General features: G+C 47.4%; 2 protein-coding genes across 5 annotated transcripts; one reads left to right on the forward strand and one right to left on the reverse strand.

Annotated features, from left to right (window-relative positions):
- Positions 1-444: 444 nt before the first annotated feature.
- LOC309524864 (acetylcholinesterase-like) lies at positions 445-7,384 on the reverse strand. Its single transcript, XM_082210011.1, has 4 exons — positions 7,236-7,384; positions 3,680-5,141; positions 2,279-2,418; positions 445-760 (listed from the first exon to the last, which is right to left on the reverse strand). The coding sequence occupies exons 1-4, from the start codon at positions 7,246-7,248 to the stop codon at positions 720-722; spliced, it is 1,656 nt and encodes a 551-aa protein (XP_082066137.1). The 5' UTR covers positions 7,249-7,384; the 3' UTR covers positions 445-719.
- Positions 7,385-8,742: 1,358 nt separating this feature from the next.
- Positions 8,743-13,169, forward strand: RPP21 (ribonuclease P subunit p21). 4 transcript variants are annotated; one of them, XM_082210789.1, is made up of 6 exons: positions 8,743-8,839; positions 9,456-9,569; positions 10,143-10,243; positions 10,763-10,845; positions 11,615-11,799; positions 12,539-13,169. In XM_082210789.1, the coding sequence occupies exons 2-6, from the start codon at positions 9,522-9,524 to the stop codon at positions 12,722-12,724; spliced, it is 603 nt and encodes a 200-aa protein (XP_082066915.1). In that variant the 5' UTR covers positions 8,743-8,839; positions 9,456-9,521; the 3' UTR covers positions 12,725-13,169. The 4 variants fall into 4 exon arrangements, with proteins under 4 accessions (XP_082066915.1, XP_082066914.1, XP_082066913.1 ...); XM_082210788.1 differs by having other exon boundaries at positions 8,747-8,895; XM_082210787.1 differs by having other exon boundaries at positions 8,753-8,880.
- The last annotated feature ends 5,719 nt before the right edge of the window (positions 13,170-18,888 follow it).

Raw genomic sequence — 18,888 nt, forward strand, 5'->3', positions numbered from 1 at the left:
CATTGTATATCTGATTCAAGAGAGAGAAGCAGCTGAGGGAGGCTTGGCAGGAATTGCTCAGGGGGGACCAGGGAGTGCCTGGGTGCAAGAAGAATTCTGACACAGCCCTGAATGATCAAAAGGCGTCATGTGAAGTAAGAGGGAGAGTCCCCCAGCAGAGAGCAGGAGGAAATCCAAGCTGAGGAACAGGGAAGCAAGAGGCAGAAGTATTTGCAGAGAGTGAGTGAAGGGCAGGAGAAATCCCTGCATGAATCGGAGTGAAGATGTGGCCTGTAAATGGAGGGTTGTTTGTTTCGGAGTGTCTGTCTGAAAGAGGAACTGAGAAACAGGAAGATTAGGTGCAGGAATTGTAACTTCACTTCGCAATTTACTTTTTCCCATTTTAACTGGAAAAATTGTTGGTGGAGGGATAATAAAAAGGAAATAATCACCAGACTCCAAAAGTTCTCAAAAGTTGCTGTTGGCTTCTTTTATTTGTTTGTGGCTGTGGAATCTTAGAGCAAAGGCTGAAATCATATTTTAAAGCTGTTGTTAATGACTGAATGCATCTGAAAACACTTCTTTCTCTCTCGTTTTTCTTTGAAAAGTGAGATCCTCAAGATATTCACACACAAAGTAAAATCGACCTGCCACATTGCTTGGCTGAGATTCGGGATAGTTGAAGAACGAGGATAGTTGCATTTTTAAGTGAAATCTACATCATCCATTTCCAGATACTTTTACCAATCAGAGTCACTTTCTTCATCCATCAGCTCAGAGTCTGGAAAACAGGAAGGCATGTTTGGGTAAAGGAAGCTGCAGTAGGAAAAATGCTGGGGTTGCAAATCATATTCCCATTTGCATTGAACCATTCTGAAACTAATGGAAAATTGAGGGGGCACCTCTCCCCATACCAACCCTGAAATGGATAGGAGGGGGCGGGCTCTGCTTGTGCCTCCACCAATGAATGTTGCTCATTCTGCAGGGATAAAAATGAGAGTCTTTTCTGTGGTGGCACCTTAGTTATGGACACGCACACCCTCCCCTTGGAAGCATAACAACACTAACAGGTTTCTTGCGCTTGGTGAAACCCCATTTCTGACCTCTCTGCTTGGAGGACCTAAGAGTTTGTCTTAGGCTGTGTACATAGACCTACAATGTCAGGAAGTCTGCCCCAATAGGAGGTGACCTTAGAAAGCACCATCTGCATATGCAGGCAGGCAGAAATGAGGATGATATTTATATGCCACCCATCTGACTGAGTTGCCCCAGCCACTCTGGGCGGCTCCCAGAAAAATATTAAAAACACAATAAAACATCAACCATCAAAAACTTCCCAACAGGGATGCCTTCAGGTGTCTTCTAAAAGTCAAATAGTTGCTTATTTCCTTGACATCAATTGGGATAGCATTTCATAGGGTGGGTGCCACTACCAAGAAGGCCCTCTGTCTGGTTCCCTGTAACCTCACTTCTCACAATGAGGGAACCGCCAGAAGGCCCTCGGCGCTGGACCTCAGTGTTTGGGCTGAACGATGGGGGTGGAGATGCTCCTTCAAGTATACTGGGCTGAGGTCGTTGAGGGCTTTAAAGGTCAGCACCAACACTTGTTGTGCTTGGAAGCGCAGCCTCGTCATAAAACAGATTATAACTTTTCCAGAAGAATACGCTTTAGATCGGCAAATAAGACAGGGTGGCATATGGGATGTAAAGGTAAAGGTAAAGGGACCCCTGATCATTAGGTCCAGTCGTGACCGACTCTGGGGTTGCGGCGCTCATCTCGCTTTATTGGCCGAGGGAGCCAGCGTACAGCTTCCGGGTCACGTGGCCAGCATGACCAAGTCGCTTCTGGCGAACCAGAGCAGCACACAGAAACGCCGTTTACCTTCCCACCGGAGCGGTACCTATTTATCTACTTGCACTTTGACGTGCTTTCGAACTGCTAGGTTGGCAGGAGCAGGGACCAAGCAATGGGAGCTCACCCCGTCATGGGGATTCGAACCACCAACCTTCTGATCGACAAGTCCTAGACTCTGTGGTTTAACCCACAGTGCCACCCGCGTCCCTCATCATGGATGAGGCCATGTGTACAGCACCCCAAAGCAGCACTTGCATCCAACACTTGGTGCATATTATCACGGAGTGTGCTGGTGCCTATCAAGTGACCGGCTGGCATGGGCGGGGCAAGACAGTGTCACAGACAGATGCTCCCGAATTACATTGAACAGAAGGGTTATCTGGCTGGGATGTGGTATCTTCCAACTCCCCCCACCCGCCAGCCCAAAACCGTGCTCTTCCTGACCCTTAAATCCTTCCGTGGCTAGCCACACCCAGAAGCCGCAGTAACGGGTGGGCAACACCTCCTCGGCCTGAGCTGGCTCTGTGGTAATGCGGAAGAAATTCTCTCCTGTGTAGACAGGCCATGCTCCATCATCAGGAGACCTGTGAGGGGAAGCAAACATCACCAATCAGTAAAAGGAATAAGAATGAGATAAAAATCAAGTGCGGAAATGTAATAAAATTCCACTAGTTAAGCGCCACAATAAGCACAACCATAGAAGTTGCTCTGTGACAAAGTGCAAATGGGCGGGTCTTTCCTCAATCCACTGTCACTCAGCTGCCGGGTAGGACAACGGTAGCCAGAGTTGTGTTTGAGGAGGTTGGAAGCAGACTGGAAGCTGTAGACACAGGACTCAGCTACACAGCTGCAAATATAACGTTTTAAGTGTGTTTTAAGCGCATTATACAAATGTGCCACTAGATGGCAATGGTGAGCTTTAGGCAAATGCCATATATTTTTCAAGACGCCTTTTTAAAAAAGGTATTTTCACAGCGTTTTTTATAAGGATCTAGAGTTCACCACCGAGTCGTGCTTGCTCTATGCCTGCGAAGAAAGGAGAAGCTTGACCTTTTGAGGGGTGAATGCTGCAAGCCCCTCCATCTTGTGCTCGGGTTGTATAGGTTTATCCTAAAAACACCACAGTCGCTGCTGACCTTCACTCCAAAGAAACTGAACGCCACCATCTAAATCAACATGCACTGCTGCTCAAAAGCAAGGTCATGTTTAACTTTTTGCCAGTTTGCTTTTCCTGGTCTTGATAAGATAACATGGGATGTTTCAAAGAACTTAACAAACCCGTTTACGATCCGGCGATACTCTCAATACAACAACTCACAATAGTAAGTCCAGAGCTTTTTCAAAAATACGTAAATAAAACGATGACCCTTCCTTCCTCCTTATTTTCTGTTTTTAGAAGAAATGTTGGTTCCCCCCGCCCCACTTATTTACTGTTGTAAGCCACTTTGGGTAAGCTTTGCCTGGAAAAGTGGCGTATAAAATGTGGGGAGGGGAAAGCAAAGATTGTTGCTGTTCTGCCAATTCAGGCCATCACTGATTATGATAAGCAAAGCCAAGAAATTTGGGCTGCATGCACACTCTACATTTAGAGCACATCTCCTCCCCAACCCCAAAGAATCCTGGGAACTCTAGTTTGTTCAGGGCGCTGAGAACTGTAGCTTAAGTGAAGAGTAATCTGCGGTTCCCAGGATTCCTTGTGGGGGGTGCTTTGAATGTTCAGTACGTACGAAGTCTTGTTCTCAAAATGGGTAAGAGGAAGAGTGCCCAAATGGGGAGCTTGCTAGTCAAAGAGAACAAGGACCAGCTCTTCTGTTGCCGGTGCTAAAGACTGGAGGGATCACTTACCCGGTCCTTATAAACTGTCCCCAGTAGCTCATAACCCTTTGGCTCAGGGTCCCCTCAGCCTCTGTGTATCCTGACGTAGACAGTGGGTCACCAAACAGAAAGGGCAGCTCAGCACAATGGGGCACTCCAACCCAGTCGGAGACGGTTACAAAGGAGGGCTGGTGAGTGAAGGCGTAGGCAAATGCTAGACTTTGGGCTTCTGCCACACGGGTGGCCACCACAGCCACAGGGCATAAGAAAAAGTAGTCTCCAGATGCTTTGATCAAGGCGTTCCGATATCGTTCTTCCCCCTGCTCCTCCTGACTGTAGATGGTTGCTGCGGCTTTGATGATCACCTCAGGTGCCTCTGGCACCATCAGACGGAGGCCTTCCAACAGTTGCTCGTAGTTAATCAGGCTGTCGTTGTATAGGCTGAAACCAGGGGCATTTCCTGCGAGGAAGATGGTGCCTTCATCACGGGTGAAGCCGGTCAGGATGGGTTTGTCCAAGAATTGCCCAGCTTCCAGAAGTTTAGAAGGGGCATCCGGAAGGAATTCCCCATCGGTCGTGGGCACGAAAGGGAAACCCAACAAGGTTTTATGACTGAGGATAGGCAAGTCCTTCATCATCTCCCCTGGGTCTTTCTTCCGCAGGCATCGCACGACAGCCCTGTCATCACCCTCAGCGCAGCCCAAAATCCGGCCCAGGGTTCGCCCTCTGTTCATAGCCTCCTCAGGCCTCACCCAAGCCCAGGGGGAAATGGCGGCACCACTTTGTAAAGTGGCCTGGTCGAATAGAGCCTGACTCGCCGGCGAGAGAAGGTGGAAACCAACCGAGGCGGCCCCGGCACTCTGACCGCCCAGGGTGAGACGGGTTGGATCCCCTCCAAAGGCGGCCATGTTTTCCCTCAGCCAACTCAACGCCAGGTGTTGGTCCCACAAACCAGCGTTCCCCGGAGCCTCTGGGGGTAGCGAGAGGAATCCCAAGGCACCTAGGCGGTAGTTCATAGAAGCCACGATGATATTCTCAGTGGCAGCTAGGAAGCTCCTATCGACGGAGCCAGACCCGTTGAGAAAACCCCCTCCATGGATCCAGACGAAGGCAGGAGCTGGCGCAGAGGGTCGGGGATGAGGCACCCAGACATTGAGGAAGAGGCAGTCTTCAGAGAGGGTGGATTCCGAGTTTTGTTCCGCACGATAGCCGGGAAGTTCTATACTCCCTTGGTGGCAGGTATTGCCAAAGCTGATGGCGTTCAGGGTGTGGTTCCAAGCCTGGTGAGGACGGGGTTTTTGAAAACGCAGCTCCCCCACAGGAGGTTCAGCGTAGGGGATTCCCAAGAAAGCTGTCACCGCGCCAGAATCTGTCATGAGGCGTTTGCCACGGATGGGACCGCTGCTTGTGATCACCAGAACATCTTCCTCAGAGGCGGAACTGAGGCCCAGCAGGAACAGGCATGAAAATACTCGGCACAACATCATGGCAACTGAAAGGAATTAGTTTTTTATGTAACTTTTTTTTAAAAATGACTGCTTTAGACTGTTTATTGTTAACAGCTTAGAGGCCTTTTGTTCTAGTAAGGAGTATATAAATCTTTTATTTTTATTAGCATGTGAAAAGCAACAATAACATACAGTGGCACCTTGGTTCTCAAACTTAATCCATTCCAGAAGTCTGTTCCAAAACCAAAGCGTTCCAAAACCAAGGCACACTTTCCCATAGAAAGTAATGCAAAATGGATTAATTCATTCCACACTTTCAAAAACAACCCCTAAAACATCAATTTAACATGAATTTTACTAACGAGACCATTGATCCATAAAATGAAAGCAATAAACAATGTTCTGCAGTCAATCAATAAATCAGTAGCTGAACTGGGTTCCACATTGTCACACAAAAAGAGCCACAAAAATGCAAAATAAATAGCAAAAACAGACAGACCCAGCGTAACACTCCAAACAGAAGTGTGGCACTCAAAACAGGGCACATTCAACTTCCAAAAAATTTGCAAACCAGAACACTTACTTCTGGGTTTGCAGTGTTTGGGTTCCAATTTGTTTGAGTACCAAGGCGTCTGAGAACTAAGGTACCACTGTATTGCAGGAAAATAACTTGCATCAAAGCAACAGACACAAACCAGCAAGGAGGCCGTTTGAAGAAGGAAACACAGAGCAATGAGCAGAAAAGGAACCAGATTATGCATCTTGAGAGCCATAAAGACAAGAAGACATGAAGAGCTTAAATGCAGAGGTGGCCGCAGGAAAAAGGAACAAACGTCTGTGAGAAAATTAACAAATATTTCCAAATGAAACAAGGGTAGCCAAATTGGTGGAGCATGTGACTCTGGATCTCAGAGTTGTGGGTCCGAGCCCCACATTGGGCAAAGGATTCCTGCATTGCTGGGGGTTGGATTAGATGACCCTCATGGCCCCTTCCAATTCTACAAGTCTATGTTTCTATGAAGGCCCACTTAACTGGAATGAGGACTGTACCGTAGCCTCAAATGTTACTTAATCCTTTCGCCAGCAGGTGGCAGCAAAGTCCATCTGTTTAGCAGTACCGAGGGTGAGCTTTCTCAGGATAGTGCTGGCATCGGTCTGTCTCTCCTCTAAAGATAAAGGTAAAGGGACCCATGGCCATTAGGTCCAGTAGTGGCCGACTCTGGGGTTACGGCACTCATCTCACTTTACTGGCCGAGGGAGCCGGCGTACAGCTTCCAGGTCATGAGGCCAGCATGACTAAGCCGCTTCTGGCGAACCAGACCAGCGCACGGAAACGCCGTTTACCTTCCCACTGGAGCAGTACCTATTTATCTAATTGCACTTTGACGTGCTTTCGAACTGCTAAGTTGGCAGGAGCAGGGACCAAGCGACGGGAGCTCACCCCGTCGCGGGGATTCGAACCACAACCTTCTGATCGGCAAGTCCTAGGCTCTGTGGTTTAACCCACAGTGCCACCCGCGTCCCTCCTCTCCTCTAAAGGACTTCCCAAATGTTACAGCTGTAGCTGCTGAAAGCACATAGCAGTTGCCTTGGCTCCCTGCCCCTAACTACCCTAATACCTCCAACTTTTAAAAACACATTCTCGGTGCATGCAAACCATCTATTCTGTTCAGATGTTCAGCTGAAGGAGAGAGCCGGTGTTGTGTTGTGGTTAGAGAGTCAGACAAGGACCTGGGAAACCAGGGTTCAAATCCCTACCTGGCTATGAAACTCACTGGGTGACCTTGGGCCAGCCACAGTCTCCCAGCCTAAATGGCCTCACAGGGTTGTGGAGAGGATAGAAAGCTCTGGTGAAAGGCGTTGCCCTCCAAAGAGCAGCTATTTGCCCCAAGACCAAAAAAATTAAAACAAAACAAAATAAATCCCTAAATAACATTTTTTTTCAGCTGCCAGAGTGGGTGAGAAAAACTATTGCAGGAGTGAGGGTTAAATCCCCCACTTCCTGAGTAGCTGCACGGAGCCTTTAAAACAGGAGATCCAGTGATGGAGATCCAGTCACAAATCTCCATCATCACCTCCTTTGTTTGGCCCTCAGCATTTAACCCTTCCTTGGGTGGTGGAGCAGAGCAGAGACTCACCTCTTTGAGCCATGATGAAGTTGTGGGTTTGTGGTTCTGAGCCAAATTCCCAGTTCGGTTTGGAAGCAGACGGATTAGCAACAGGTCAGCTATTGTTGTCTCAGGAACAAGCGGGTAGTCTGTGGTTATGACCCTGGTGTCTCTTTGCCTCTTAGCCAGATGGCATATCTCTGTGGAGATACCATATCAGCTGTGCCCCAGTGGAACCCCAGAACGAAGGTCAAAAGCTTAGGAAAATATCCACCTCCTCTGATTAAAGTCTCTGGCAGTATCTTGAGATGAAAGATCTTCATTTGACCTATGATCGCTGCATGCACATGGCACGCCGAGAGCACATCATTTCCCCCAAAGAATCCTAGGGATCTCACGCAGCTACAATTCCCAGCACCCTTAGAAAACTACAGTTCCCAGGATTCTTTGGGAGAAACCAAGTGCTTTAAATATATGGTAATTGCCCCACTATTAGGCTGCTAACACTGAGCACAAAGGCCCGTATAGTTAAAGCTATGGTTTTCCCAGTGGTGTTGTATGGAAGTGAGAGCTGGACCATAAAGAAGACTGATCGCCGAAGAACTGATGCTTTTGAATTATGGTGCTAGAGCAGACTCTTGAGAGTCCCATGGACTGCAAGAAGATCAAACCTCTCCATTCTGAAGGAAATCAGCCCTGAGGGCTCACTGGAAGGACAGATCCTGAAGCTGAGGCTCCAATACTTTGGCCACCTCATGAGAAGAGAAGACTCCCTGGAAAATACCCTGATGCTGGGTAAGATGGAGGGCACAAGGAGAAGGGGACGACAGTGAACGAGATGGTTGGACAGTGTTCTCAAAGCTACCAGCATGAGTTTGACCAAACTGCAGGAAGCAGTGGAAGACAGGAGTGCCTTGCGTGCTCTGGTCCATGGGGCCACGAAGAGTCGGACACGACTAAACGACTAAACAACAACAACACTGAGCACAGAGTGCATTCCTCAGAACACACTGGAGTTTGGTTTGGTGTCCTTAGGTATGGAGCTTGCTTGACGGTAAGGGACAAGTGGCCTATGGGGGGGGGGGTTTCTGTACAACTTTTGAAGTTGTTTTGCAACTTTTCTGGTCCAGTGTTTACAACATTAACATCTGGAGGGCCCTGGCTCGATCGAATTGAGACATCCTTTTCAGGGGGACGTCACTTGAGCCTGGCTTAGCCATCCCACCTGCTTCTTCTTCCCACTCTGAAACCATTCCCTCCCATTTTGGCACTGGATTATGACAGAGTTCCCTGTCAGGAATCCAGAAGATCCACCACATCTGGCTTTGTCCTGAATCCATCCATCACCTGATCTTGCCCCACTCCAGGAATATTTCCCATGGGAAAGTCTCTGAGCAGCGTCCCTTAGCTGTTTATAACTTTTTAATGGTGCTTGCTGTTCCTGAGAGACCTTGTGCACACCTGGCACCTCGACTCCCATTTGGTGCTTCGATGTTTGTTTGCATTAATCCACACTAGACTGAGAGCGGACTACATTTCCCAGATGCCTTTGCTGCATGAAACCAGGAAGAGGATGCACGCGGACGGCTTAGTTGGAGAAAGCGATTGATCCGGAGGCGTTTCTTTGTCCCTGCGTAAGATGTGCTGATGGAGTAACGATCTGGGGGTGCAAAAGGTAGGGTCTTTTTAGGTAAGTCCAGGAGAGAGAGAGCAGATTTCCACATAAAGGGGATTTAATGGATTATCACGCTGTATTTTATGCATGTTTATCTGGATCTAACTCACTCTGCGTTTCACGGCGCTTCCTGCAATTTATTTGCAGCACGGCTCAGTCCTGCCATCTGTTTTCATTGCCAGGGAATTTCCCTTTCACGTTGTGGCATCGAGAAAGAACTTGTTTTAAAATAAGAGGAGGGTGATTTTCCTTAACCGCTCGCTTTAAATAATAAGAATGCAAAAATAAATATACTCGCGCTTCTCCGAGTGTTTTCCACATTCACCACTCTTTTTTTTTTAAAAAAAATTACACATTTTCTCAGGTTACAACAAAGTATATTGGGTTCATAGTTTCACCCATTGATGCAATTGTTTTGATTTTTGGCTTCTGAAGAAATAATCATACAATTAAGATCCAGCAAAAATAGAAGCTGAAGACATTGGAATAGCCCTGTGAGATTGCATGACATAGGTTGCCGTTTGCTACAACCGCTGCCTTTTTTTCCTTTTTTAAAAAATCCCTGTTTACTGCAGGTTTCTCTTCTGTTGTGTCAGCACCATCACTTTAAAAAAATATTGTAACGATTCCCTGTGTCAGCCATGATAAAAGACAAAGAAGCATTTCAGAGGCTCAGCTTCCTCTACCAGGTAAGGGAGAGTATTTCTTGTACACCAGTCGTATTTGCTAGCTACCACGTTGTTCACAAAATACTGTACTTGCAGAATCCTCATCCTCTCTCTGGTCCATGGGGTCACGCTCTGGTCCATGCTCTGGTCCATGGGGTCACGAAGAGTCGGACATGACTAAACAACAACAACAAACAGTGTAGTTTGCAATGATTCAGTTAATTCTCAAATGTATGCCAGACAAGCGCAATGCCCATCAATAACCGCTGCAGTCAGTGAAAATAGCACTATAGTTTTCACATAGCTAAGTAAATTAAAACCTGGAGTGGGACAAACTGCCTAACTATTTTATCCTTCTGCCACTGTAAGCTCTGGTCCATAGAAGCTTATGCTATGGTATACTTGGCTATAAGCTGCTGCAGGACCGTACTGTTTTTTCCATAAGAGACTTAATAAGTTATGGGTGCTGCCATTGGCAAGGACCTGTTGTGCAGGAACACCGTGCATTTATGGAATCTGCATGGCCCCGAGTTTCTCGGTTGGGTGGGGGGTGATGCTGAGGATGTTCAACTTACTTCCATTCCCCCGCAACAGGCAGCGCATTGCGTCCTTCGGCAGAACCCAGAGAACCAGGAACTGGCTCGCTTTTATTGCCACACGCAGAACAGCATCAGCCGGCGGCTCGTGTTAAGACAGTGAGTGCCAGGACAGTAGTTAGGGGACCCAGATGCCCATGAACCCCAGCCACTGGCATTCACAGACATCCTGCTTCTGATACAGGGACGCGGGTGGCGCTGTGGTCTAAACCACTGAGCCTCTTGGGCTTGCCAATCAGAAGGTCAGCAATTTGAATCCCCACGACGGGGTGAGCTCCCTTTGCTCCATCCCAGCTCCTGCCAACCTAGCAGTTCGAAAGCACACCAGTGCAAGTAGAAAAATAGGTACCACAGTGGTGGGAAGGTAAATGGCGTTTCCGTGCGCTCTGGCTTCTGTCACAGTGTCCTGTTGCGCCAGAAGCGGTTTAGTCACTCTGGCCACAGGACCCGGAATGCTGTCTGCGGACAAACGCTGGCTCTCTCAGCCTGAAAGCGAGATGAGCACCACAACCCCATAGTCGCCTTTGACTGGACTTTACCACCCAGCGGTCCTTTACCTTTACTCAGCTGTCCAACACAACATTTGCTACTTTACCTTCATTTCCCTTTGTCTTGCAGGGATCCATCTGTGAAAAGAACCATCTGCAAATCTTGCTTCTCGCCTCTCGTCCCTGGAGTCAGCTCCACTGTGCGCCAGAGAAGTGAGTGGCCCTTTCTCTTGTTCTTCCTCCTCCTCCTCCTCCTCCCCTCCTCTGTGCGGCTATGTGGGCTCTGTGCCCTGGAGAGGCCCCTGGGTCTGGTGCAGAGGTTCCCCTCTTCACAAACAAAGCCGAGAGTAGGCTGCACCAAGTTAGGAAGGCAGGAAGGACAAAACAAGGGAGTGGCTTTCCCACTGAAAGATGTACGGGTGGCACTGTCCACAAACTAAATTACCCTGAGCATTCCCCCAGAATGGTGGCGAACCAGTTCACACATTCCTACTTGAAAGTGTAGCGTGGCCTCCCCCTGGTAAGGGGTGGAGCCTACGGATAATCACTAGGGCCAGATGGAAATTCGTGGAGGGCCACATTCAGCCCCCAAGACTTGGGTTCCCTATAGCTGCTCTACAGGGAACCAGTGGCCCTCCAGATGTGGCTGAGGGCCATCTTCCATTATCCCTGTCCATTGGCCATGTCAACTGGGACTGATGGGATTCAACAACATCTGCAGGGTTCCCCATCCCTGCTTTTTGGGGATCCTCCTTTATTTCTTCTTCGGAGGAAGTAGAGACCGCTGGAGAATTAATATTTCTTCCTAACTTCCCTTTATGTACAGATTATTAGATTGAGAGATGGATTGTTGTGGTTGTGAGCGCAGAAACAAGCGAGGCTGGGCAAAGAAAAAGTGAGGGAACCGATGATGTAGCTGAAAGTTTGGGAGGAAAGCTGGAAATATCAGGGCAGGGAAGGAGTCTGACCCACTGTTTTCCAGGCTTCCCTGACTCATTTGCTCCTCGCCTCTCTCACCAGAGCGCCGTCATCAGCGGTGGACCATTGTGCGTTGTCTCACCTGTGGCCTCACCAAGCGTTTCCTCAGCAACCCCAACTACAAGTTGTGGTCGGAGCAACCTGAGGCGTTGCTGGAGAAGCAGACGCCCCCTAGTGAAGGAGCAAAAGGTGAGTGAAGATGTTAAGCGTTTTAATATTATTATTATTATTATTATTATTATTATTATTATTATTATTATTATATCCCTCCCCTTCGAGCTGAAAATTTCCAGGGTGGTAGACAACATTTCATCAAATAATAGTACAGTTTGTTCTAATACAAGACAGTAGTTGCCATAAAATTTTAAAACCAGCAAGCATTGTCATATTATTAAAACAATAAGTAACAAAGCATGATAAGGAAGAGCAAAACAACCCATCGTTTAATCTGCCCTTTTCTGAAGCTGTTCCGGGGGGAGGGGGGTCAGATGTATCTTCAGTGGCAGGGAGTTCCATATCCAGGGCACCATGGCAAGGAAGGTCCTGCCTTGGGCTGTCATACAGTGAAATGCACCTGTTGATGGAAGTATAGTAAACGCTTTTCCAGCTGATCTTAAGCCAGTGCTTAAGCCCCAATGCCTTCTCATAATTCTCTTGAATAAAGGGCTTGAGTTGTTGGGGAAATATGGTAGGGAAACGTTTGAAAAGTTTCCATACAAAGGGAAGGAATTTTGCACAGACAAAGAGGGGTCAATTGTTGCAGTGGCGGCCATTTTAAGGGTCTTGGTAAAGTTGAAGGGGAGTAAAGATGTGGGCAGCAAAGGTTTGGCGGCCCAAACTAGGTGTGGAGAACGTAGCTGTGGAAAACATTTTTAGGAAGAAGCTTCAATGGAATCACCTTGGGCTGTTTTTCTTTCCTTGTGTCCAGCTTCAGGCCAGACCCCCAGCTCAGTGCAGCAGCCCCCCAAGGCCTCCCGAGCAGAAAAGGCAACACCACCTGCAAGTTCTGGACCTCACAGCCGTGCCTCTGAGGAGACGACAGCAGGCACCAAATCTAAAGGGAAGAAGGGGCAACGAACTCTTCCCAGTCAGGCAGGCAACTGTGACTTGGTAGAAAACGCATAAGCCCCAAGTCGGGGCAGAAGAGTCAAATGTGCTTAATACGATTATTGGCTGTGGAGAAAGGACCCTGGATTGTTTGGAAACTGAAACCTAACTGGCTAACCTGTGGGACTTGAATGGCTGAGGTGATTTGAGTTCAGTGATAACGGCCCTCTTTTATAACGCAACTAGCTTTGAGGCACCCACAAGAGAGGGGCTGGAGCCCATAGCGGCCTAGTCAATACCATGGCCTGCATTTCTTTTATCCCGCCATCTCCATAGCTTGAGGTTCATTTTCCACCTGGAGGGGTGTCTCCACTTAGGAATTGTTGGAGACCAGGAGATTTTGTTGAACTCCTTCCTGTTGGAACTTGAGGTGAAGCGATGATGGGGAAATAGCTTCCCATCATGTATTACACTATGTAAAAACTTGGAAATAAAATTTTGTTTCAACAGGATCATTCTTGCATTGTGTTCTGAGTCATGCAGTGGCTTCACCCTCAAAGACCTAGTGATAAAGTAGACGCCACACATAAGATTTTGAAGATGGCTCTTTAATTGCAGGATGGCAACTATGACCAGCAGTATCATTCTCATTCATATATATATATATATATATATATATATATATATATATATTCCAATGCAATGTGTTTCACTCTCTTGAACCCAAGAGAGGGTCTTCTTGCTTCTAAAACTACAAACTACAAGAAAGAAGATTCCACCTAAACATTAGGAAGAAGAAGAAGAAGAGTTTGGATTTGATATCCCGCCTTTCACTCCCTTTTTAAGGAGTCTCAAAGCGGCTAACATTCTCCTTTCCCTTCCTCCCCCACAACAAACACTCTGTGAGGTGAGTGGGGCTGAGAGACTTCACAGAAGTGTGACTGGCCCAAGGTCACCCAGCAGCTGCATGTGGAGGAGCGGAGACGTGAACCCGGTTACCCAGATTACGTGACTACCGCTCTTAACCACTACACCACACTGGCTCTCGGAAGAATTTCCTGACAGTAAGAGCTGTTCGACAGTGGAATTTGCTGCCAAGGAGTGTGGTGGAGTCTCCTTCTTTGGAGGTCTTTGGAGGTCTTTAAGCAGAGGCTTGACAACCATATGTCAGGAGTGCTCTGATGGTGTTTCCTGCTTGGCAGGGGGTTGGACTCGATGGCCCTTGTGGTCTCTTCCAATTCTATGATTCTATGAAAACTGCTTTGAAGCAGCCCATAAATGATACCATCAACCATGGTATCCTTCTGGAGCGACTCTCTGAACTAGGGGTGGGTGGCACCGCTTTGCGGTGGTTCCAGTCCTACTTGGATGGTCGTCCCCAAAGGGTGTTGCTTGGGGAATGCTTTTCAGCCCCATGGAACCTTCAATTTGGGGTTCCGCAGGGCTCAATCCTATCCCCCCATGTTGTTTAACATCTACATGACACCACTGGGTGGGATTATCCGGAGGTTTGGAGTACGTTGTCAGCAGTATGCTGATGACACTCAGCTTGTATTTCTCCTTTACATCTGCAGGTGAGGTAGCGGAAGTACTGGACCAGTGTCTTGCCTCGGTAACGGACTGGATGAGAGCCAACAAACTGAAGCTCAGTCCAGTTAAGACTGGGGTACTGTTAAGTGGGTGGTTCCCTAGACCAGATGGGTGGGAGATTGCCTGTTCTCGATGGGGTTACACTTCCTCTGAAGGAGCAGGTTTGTAGCCTGGGGGTCCTCCTGGATCCTTTGCTGTCGCTCGAGGCTCAGGTGGCCTCAGTAGCCCAGAGTGCCTTCCTTCAGCTTCAGATGGTGGGCCAGCTACGCCCCTACCTGGACAGGGATAGACTAACTACTGTTGTCTATGCTCTGGTAACCTCAAGCTTCGATTACTGCAATGTGTTATGCCTAGGACTGCCTCTGAAGACGGTTCAGAAATTTCAGCTAATGCAGAATTCAGCGACCAGGTTGCTCCTCAGAGCAGAACAGTTTGAGGATATTACACTGATCCTGGTATGACTGCACAGGCTACCAATTCGTTTCCGGGCCTAATTCAAAGTGCTAGTTTTGATCTATAAATGTCTCAGGACCACAATACCTCAAGGATCACCTTTTTCCATATGAACCTACCCGGACCCTGAGATCAACTTCTGAGGCCCTTCTCTGTTTTCCTCTTCCTTGAGAGGTCCGGAGGGTGGCAACTCAAAAACGAGCCTTCTCTGCAGTGGCTCCCCGTCTTTGGAATGGTCTCCCCAGCGAAGTTAACCTGGTACCTTCATTATTTTACCTTTAGGCGCCAGGCAGAAACTTTCCTTTTTAACCACACTTTTGGTTGATTTGATTGTCATCCTGTGCCCTTTGGAAATGTGTGTGTGTTTTTTTTTGGGGGGGGGGGTTGCGTTGTTTATATTTTGATTTTATTTTGTGAACTCCCCCGAGACCTCCGGGTATAGGGCGGTATATAAATTCAATAAATAAATAAACTAGTGTCCGCCTCTCTGCCATCTGCTCTGCTGTCCCAGTTTTGGGGGCTTCTGTTGACATTGCTAACTATCCTCTACAGTTTTCTTTGCATTTGAGTTTGGAGATTTTCGTTTAAATTTGGAGTCTTCAAGCTGGCGTTCAATTTCACTGCTTTGCGGAATCACTGAACCCAAGTTAATTAGGTCTATTAATTTCAATAGGTTTACTCAGAGTAGAATTAACATTGAATACTGCCCCCACTTATGCCAGAATACTTTATGTGATGATAATTGTGGGGGAGAAGAAATAATTCTGGAGAAATGGTAGGGTGTGTGTATGTGTTGCTCAATGTTTCTGCTGTTCTCTCCCTTTGCACAATCTCCCTTTCCTTGGAAAGAGATGTTTTACCAAAATCATCATCATCATTGTGGTCATCTTTGTAGTAGCGAGGATTAGGATTGCAGCCTAAATGTGTGTGTGTTGCTCAATTCCCCATTTACCATATTTTTCCTTGTACAGTGGTACCTCGGGTTACATACGCTTCAGGTTACAAGTGCTTCAGATTACAGACTCCGCTAACCCAGAAATAGTACCTCAGGTTAAGAACTTTGATTCAGGATGAGAACAGAAATTGTGCGGCGGCAGGGGGAGGCCCCATTAGCTAAAGTGGTGCTTCAGGTTAAGAACAGTTTCAGGTTAAGAACGGACCTCCGGAATTAATTAAGTACATAACCAGAGGTACCACTGTATTAGACGCCCCCATGTATAAGATGAACCCCTATTTTGGGGGGACTAAAAATTAAGAAAATGGGGGGAGATTGCCAAGAGTTGTTGAGCGCTTTTTTGCGGAGGAGGAAAGCAAAACATTTCTATAGCTCTTCTTTGGGAGGCAGTTAGCAAAAAAACACCCTACAGAGCACCACTTTCAATCGCACGTGTCACTAAAGCAACCTACCGTCTGCCCGATCAGCAAAAGCAGACGCAAGACACTCCTGATTGACGCAGCACCAGCCAATACACAGCGGACGTTGCCGCAATCACCTTTCACCTGCCCAATCACAACTGACACTCTCCTGCTCGCTGCAACAACCAATCGCACATCCAAAAAAGACACTACCCATGTTTAAGGCAAACCACCGCCCCCGCCCCCCATTTTATACTTTATTTTTGGGTAAAAAAGGTTGTCTTATACACAGAAAAGTACGGTAATTTGGAGCAGGTGGTGTTAGCAACAACAGCACCATCATCGTAGTAGAAGCAGTGGAATTATGATTGCAACCTGTGCGTGTTGCTGAATGCTTTTGTTGTTGCATCATCACCACCCTAGCACGATATCGTCCTCTTTCAACTCAGCGTTGTCAAATGAACGTGTTGTTATCATTATCATCATTCTTATTACAATCACAGCACAGTCTAGGTGACCTATTGAAACTAATGGCCCTAACTTAGCCATGGGTCTTAACTCTGAACAAAATTTACTTGAATACCACCCTTAAAGTTGCATGTGGGTTTTTATTTATTTCATAGCTATTGTCATAGCACCAGGACAGGACAGAATCCCAGCAGAAGCGCTGACAGAAGGCCTCAATTCCTCCCTCAAAACACACCTGCACAATCTCCTCTTGCGATGTCGGGAACAAGAATCTGTGCCACAAGACATGTGCAACCCCAGCTTTGTGACTTTCTACCAGAACTAAGGTGACTGCCATGACTGACAACCAGTGTTCAAAACTCCCATTGTTCTAGGTGCGTTTTGCGACAGGGAATTTCATTAGCGCGAGCAGTTTCTGAGCTCTGGGCACAGTACTGCGCCTAAGAATTCAGATTAAAACTGGAGAGTGGAAGGAAGGGAGGGCCTTTTTATGCCTTCCCCACTTCCAGCTACTCTCTGAAAACTGGAGAAGAAACCCTCTTAAAGGGGGTTGGGCAGGGGAAGGACTAGACCATGTGAAAACTGAACATAATAGCTGCAGTTCATTTTCAGCTTTGTATTCTTGTTATTTAAAAAGCGTGCCTAGACATTCTGTTGTTGTGCCCATAACCTCTATGGTGCCATTTAGCTCCTAGCTTTCAAATCTCAGTTTCTAACACTGCTGAGATCTCCCTGTTGAGCACTGTAGGGAAAGCCTTTGCCTGTGTAGTTCTCAACAGACTGCAGTCACTGACAGCATCTGTTCTAAGCCACAGTGTGGCTTTAGAGCTGGGAGGTCAACAATCAACATGATTTTCTCCCGATGCCAGCTGCAGGAGAAATGCTGTGAGCAGAGACAATTCTGGTACATCGTCTTCCTGGACCTTACAAAGGCCTTTGATCTTGTCAGCTGAAAAGGTCTCTGTTCTCGCCTCATCTCTCTTTGGCACATTCTTCTCCCTATTGCTCTCAGATGCCTTCAGCTCAACTGAAGATGGTGTGTTCATCCATTCAAGGAGTGATGGGAATCTGCCCAACCTGGCACGTCTCCACTCCAAGACCAAGGTGTGGCAGGTCCTCATCTGAGAGAGGTTGTTTGCAGAAGACGCAGCCTTGACAGCGCACACTGAGGAAACTCTACAGAGACTCATCGGCCGTTTTGTCCAAGCCTGCAGGGAGCTCGGCCTACCACCAGGCTGCTGAAGACCAACATTTTGAGTCAGGACATCACCAGCATCACCACTGGTGATCACATGCTGGAGGTGGTAGACGATTTTGTCTACCTGGGTTCCACCATAACCAGCAATCTCTCCCTTGAGGCTGAACTGGACAAGTCTATTGGCAAGGCAGCTATGGCAATGGCTCACCTCTCCAAAAGGGTTTGGGGGAATGTGATGCTAACATCCAACACCAAGAAGAAGCTCTGCCAGGCTTGTGTGCTGAGCATGTTGCTCTATGGAAGTGAGTTGTGAACTTATAACCATCAGGAGTGACACTTCAGTGCCTTCCAAATGCGCTGTGTCAGGAAGATTTTGAATTGTCGCTGGACAGGAAATAATAATAATAATAATAATAATAATAATAATAATAATAATAATAAAATTTTTATACCCCGCCCTCCCCAGCCAAGACCGGGCTCAGGGCAGCTAACACCAGATATAAAAACAATTGATTGAAATACAACTTAAAAAACAAGATTAAAATACAACATTAAAATGCAGCCTCATTTCAGTAGAAACTCAAATCAAAAACTTTTTTGGTGATGAAAACGTCAAGTCTTCACCAAGGCTAACTATCCAGACTGGTCCTACATGGGCCAGAAAAAAGCCAGGGAAGTCCCCAAATAGGAGTTCCATCACAGAAGGAGAAATGAAAAAAAGAAAAAGGGCTAGGGGATCAAGTTGGTTCCAAGCCAAAGGCCAGGTGGAACAACTCTGTCTTACAGGCCCTGCGGAAAGAGATCAGATCCCACAGGGCCCTGGTCTCATGAAACAGAGCATTCCACCAGGCCGGCGCTAGTGTAGAAAAGGCCCTGGCTCTGGTTGAGGCTAATCTGACTTCCTTAGGGCCCGGCACCTCTAGGGTGTTGCTATTTATGGACCTTAAGGTCCTCCATGGGACATACCAGGAGAGGCGGTCCCGTAGGTGCAAGGATCCTATCAGGAAAGAGTTTCAAACAAACGTGCTCTCCCAAGTCCACATTCCCAACATGTTTGCACTCCTGTGTCAGCGACGTCTACGCTGGCTTGGTCATGGCTACACAATGGAAGATGGAAGGATCCCCAAGGATATGCTCTATGGGGCTTCAGGTACCAGGACCATTGG

This window comes from Podarcis vaucheri (genome assembly GCF_965113315.1).
Source record: "Podarcis vaucheri genome assembly, chromosome: 2".
In the NCBI taxonomy this organism is placed as follows: Eukaryota; Metazoa; Chordata; class Lepidosauria; order Squamata; family Lacertidae; genus Podarcis; species Podarcis vaucheri.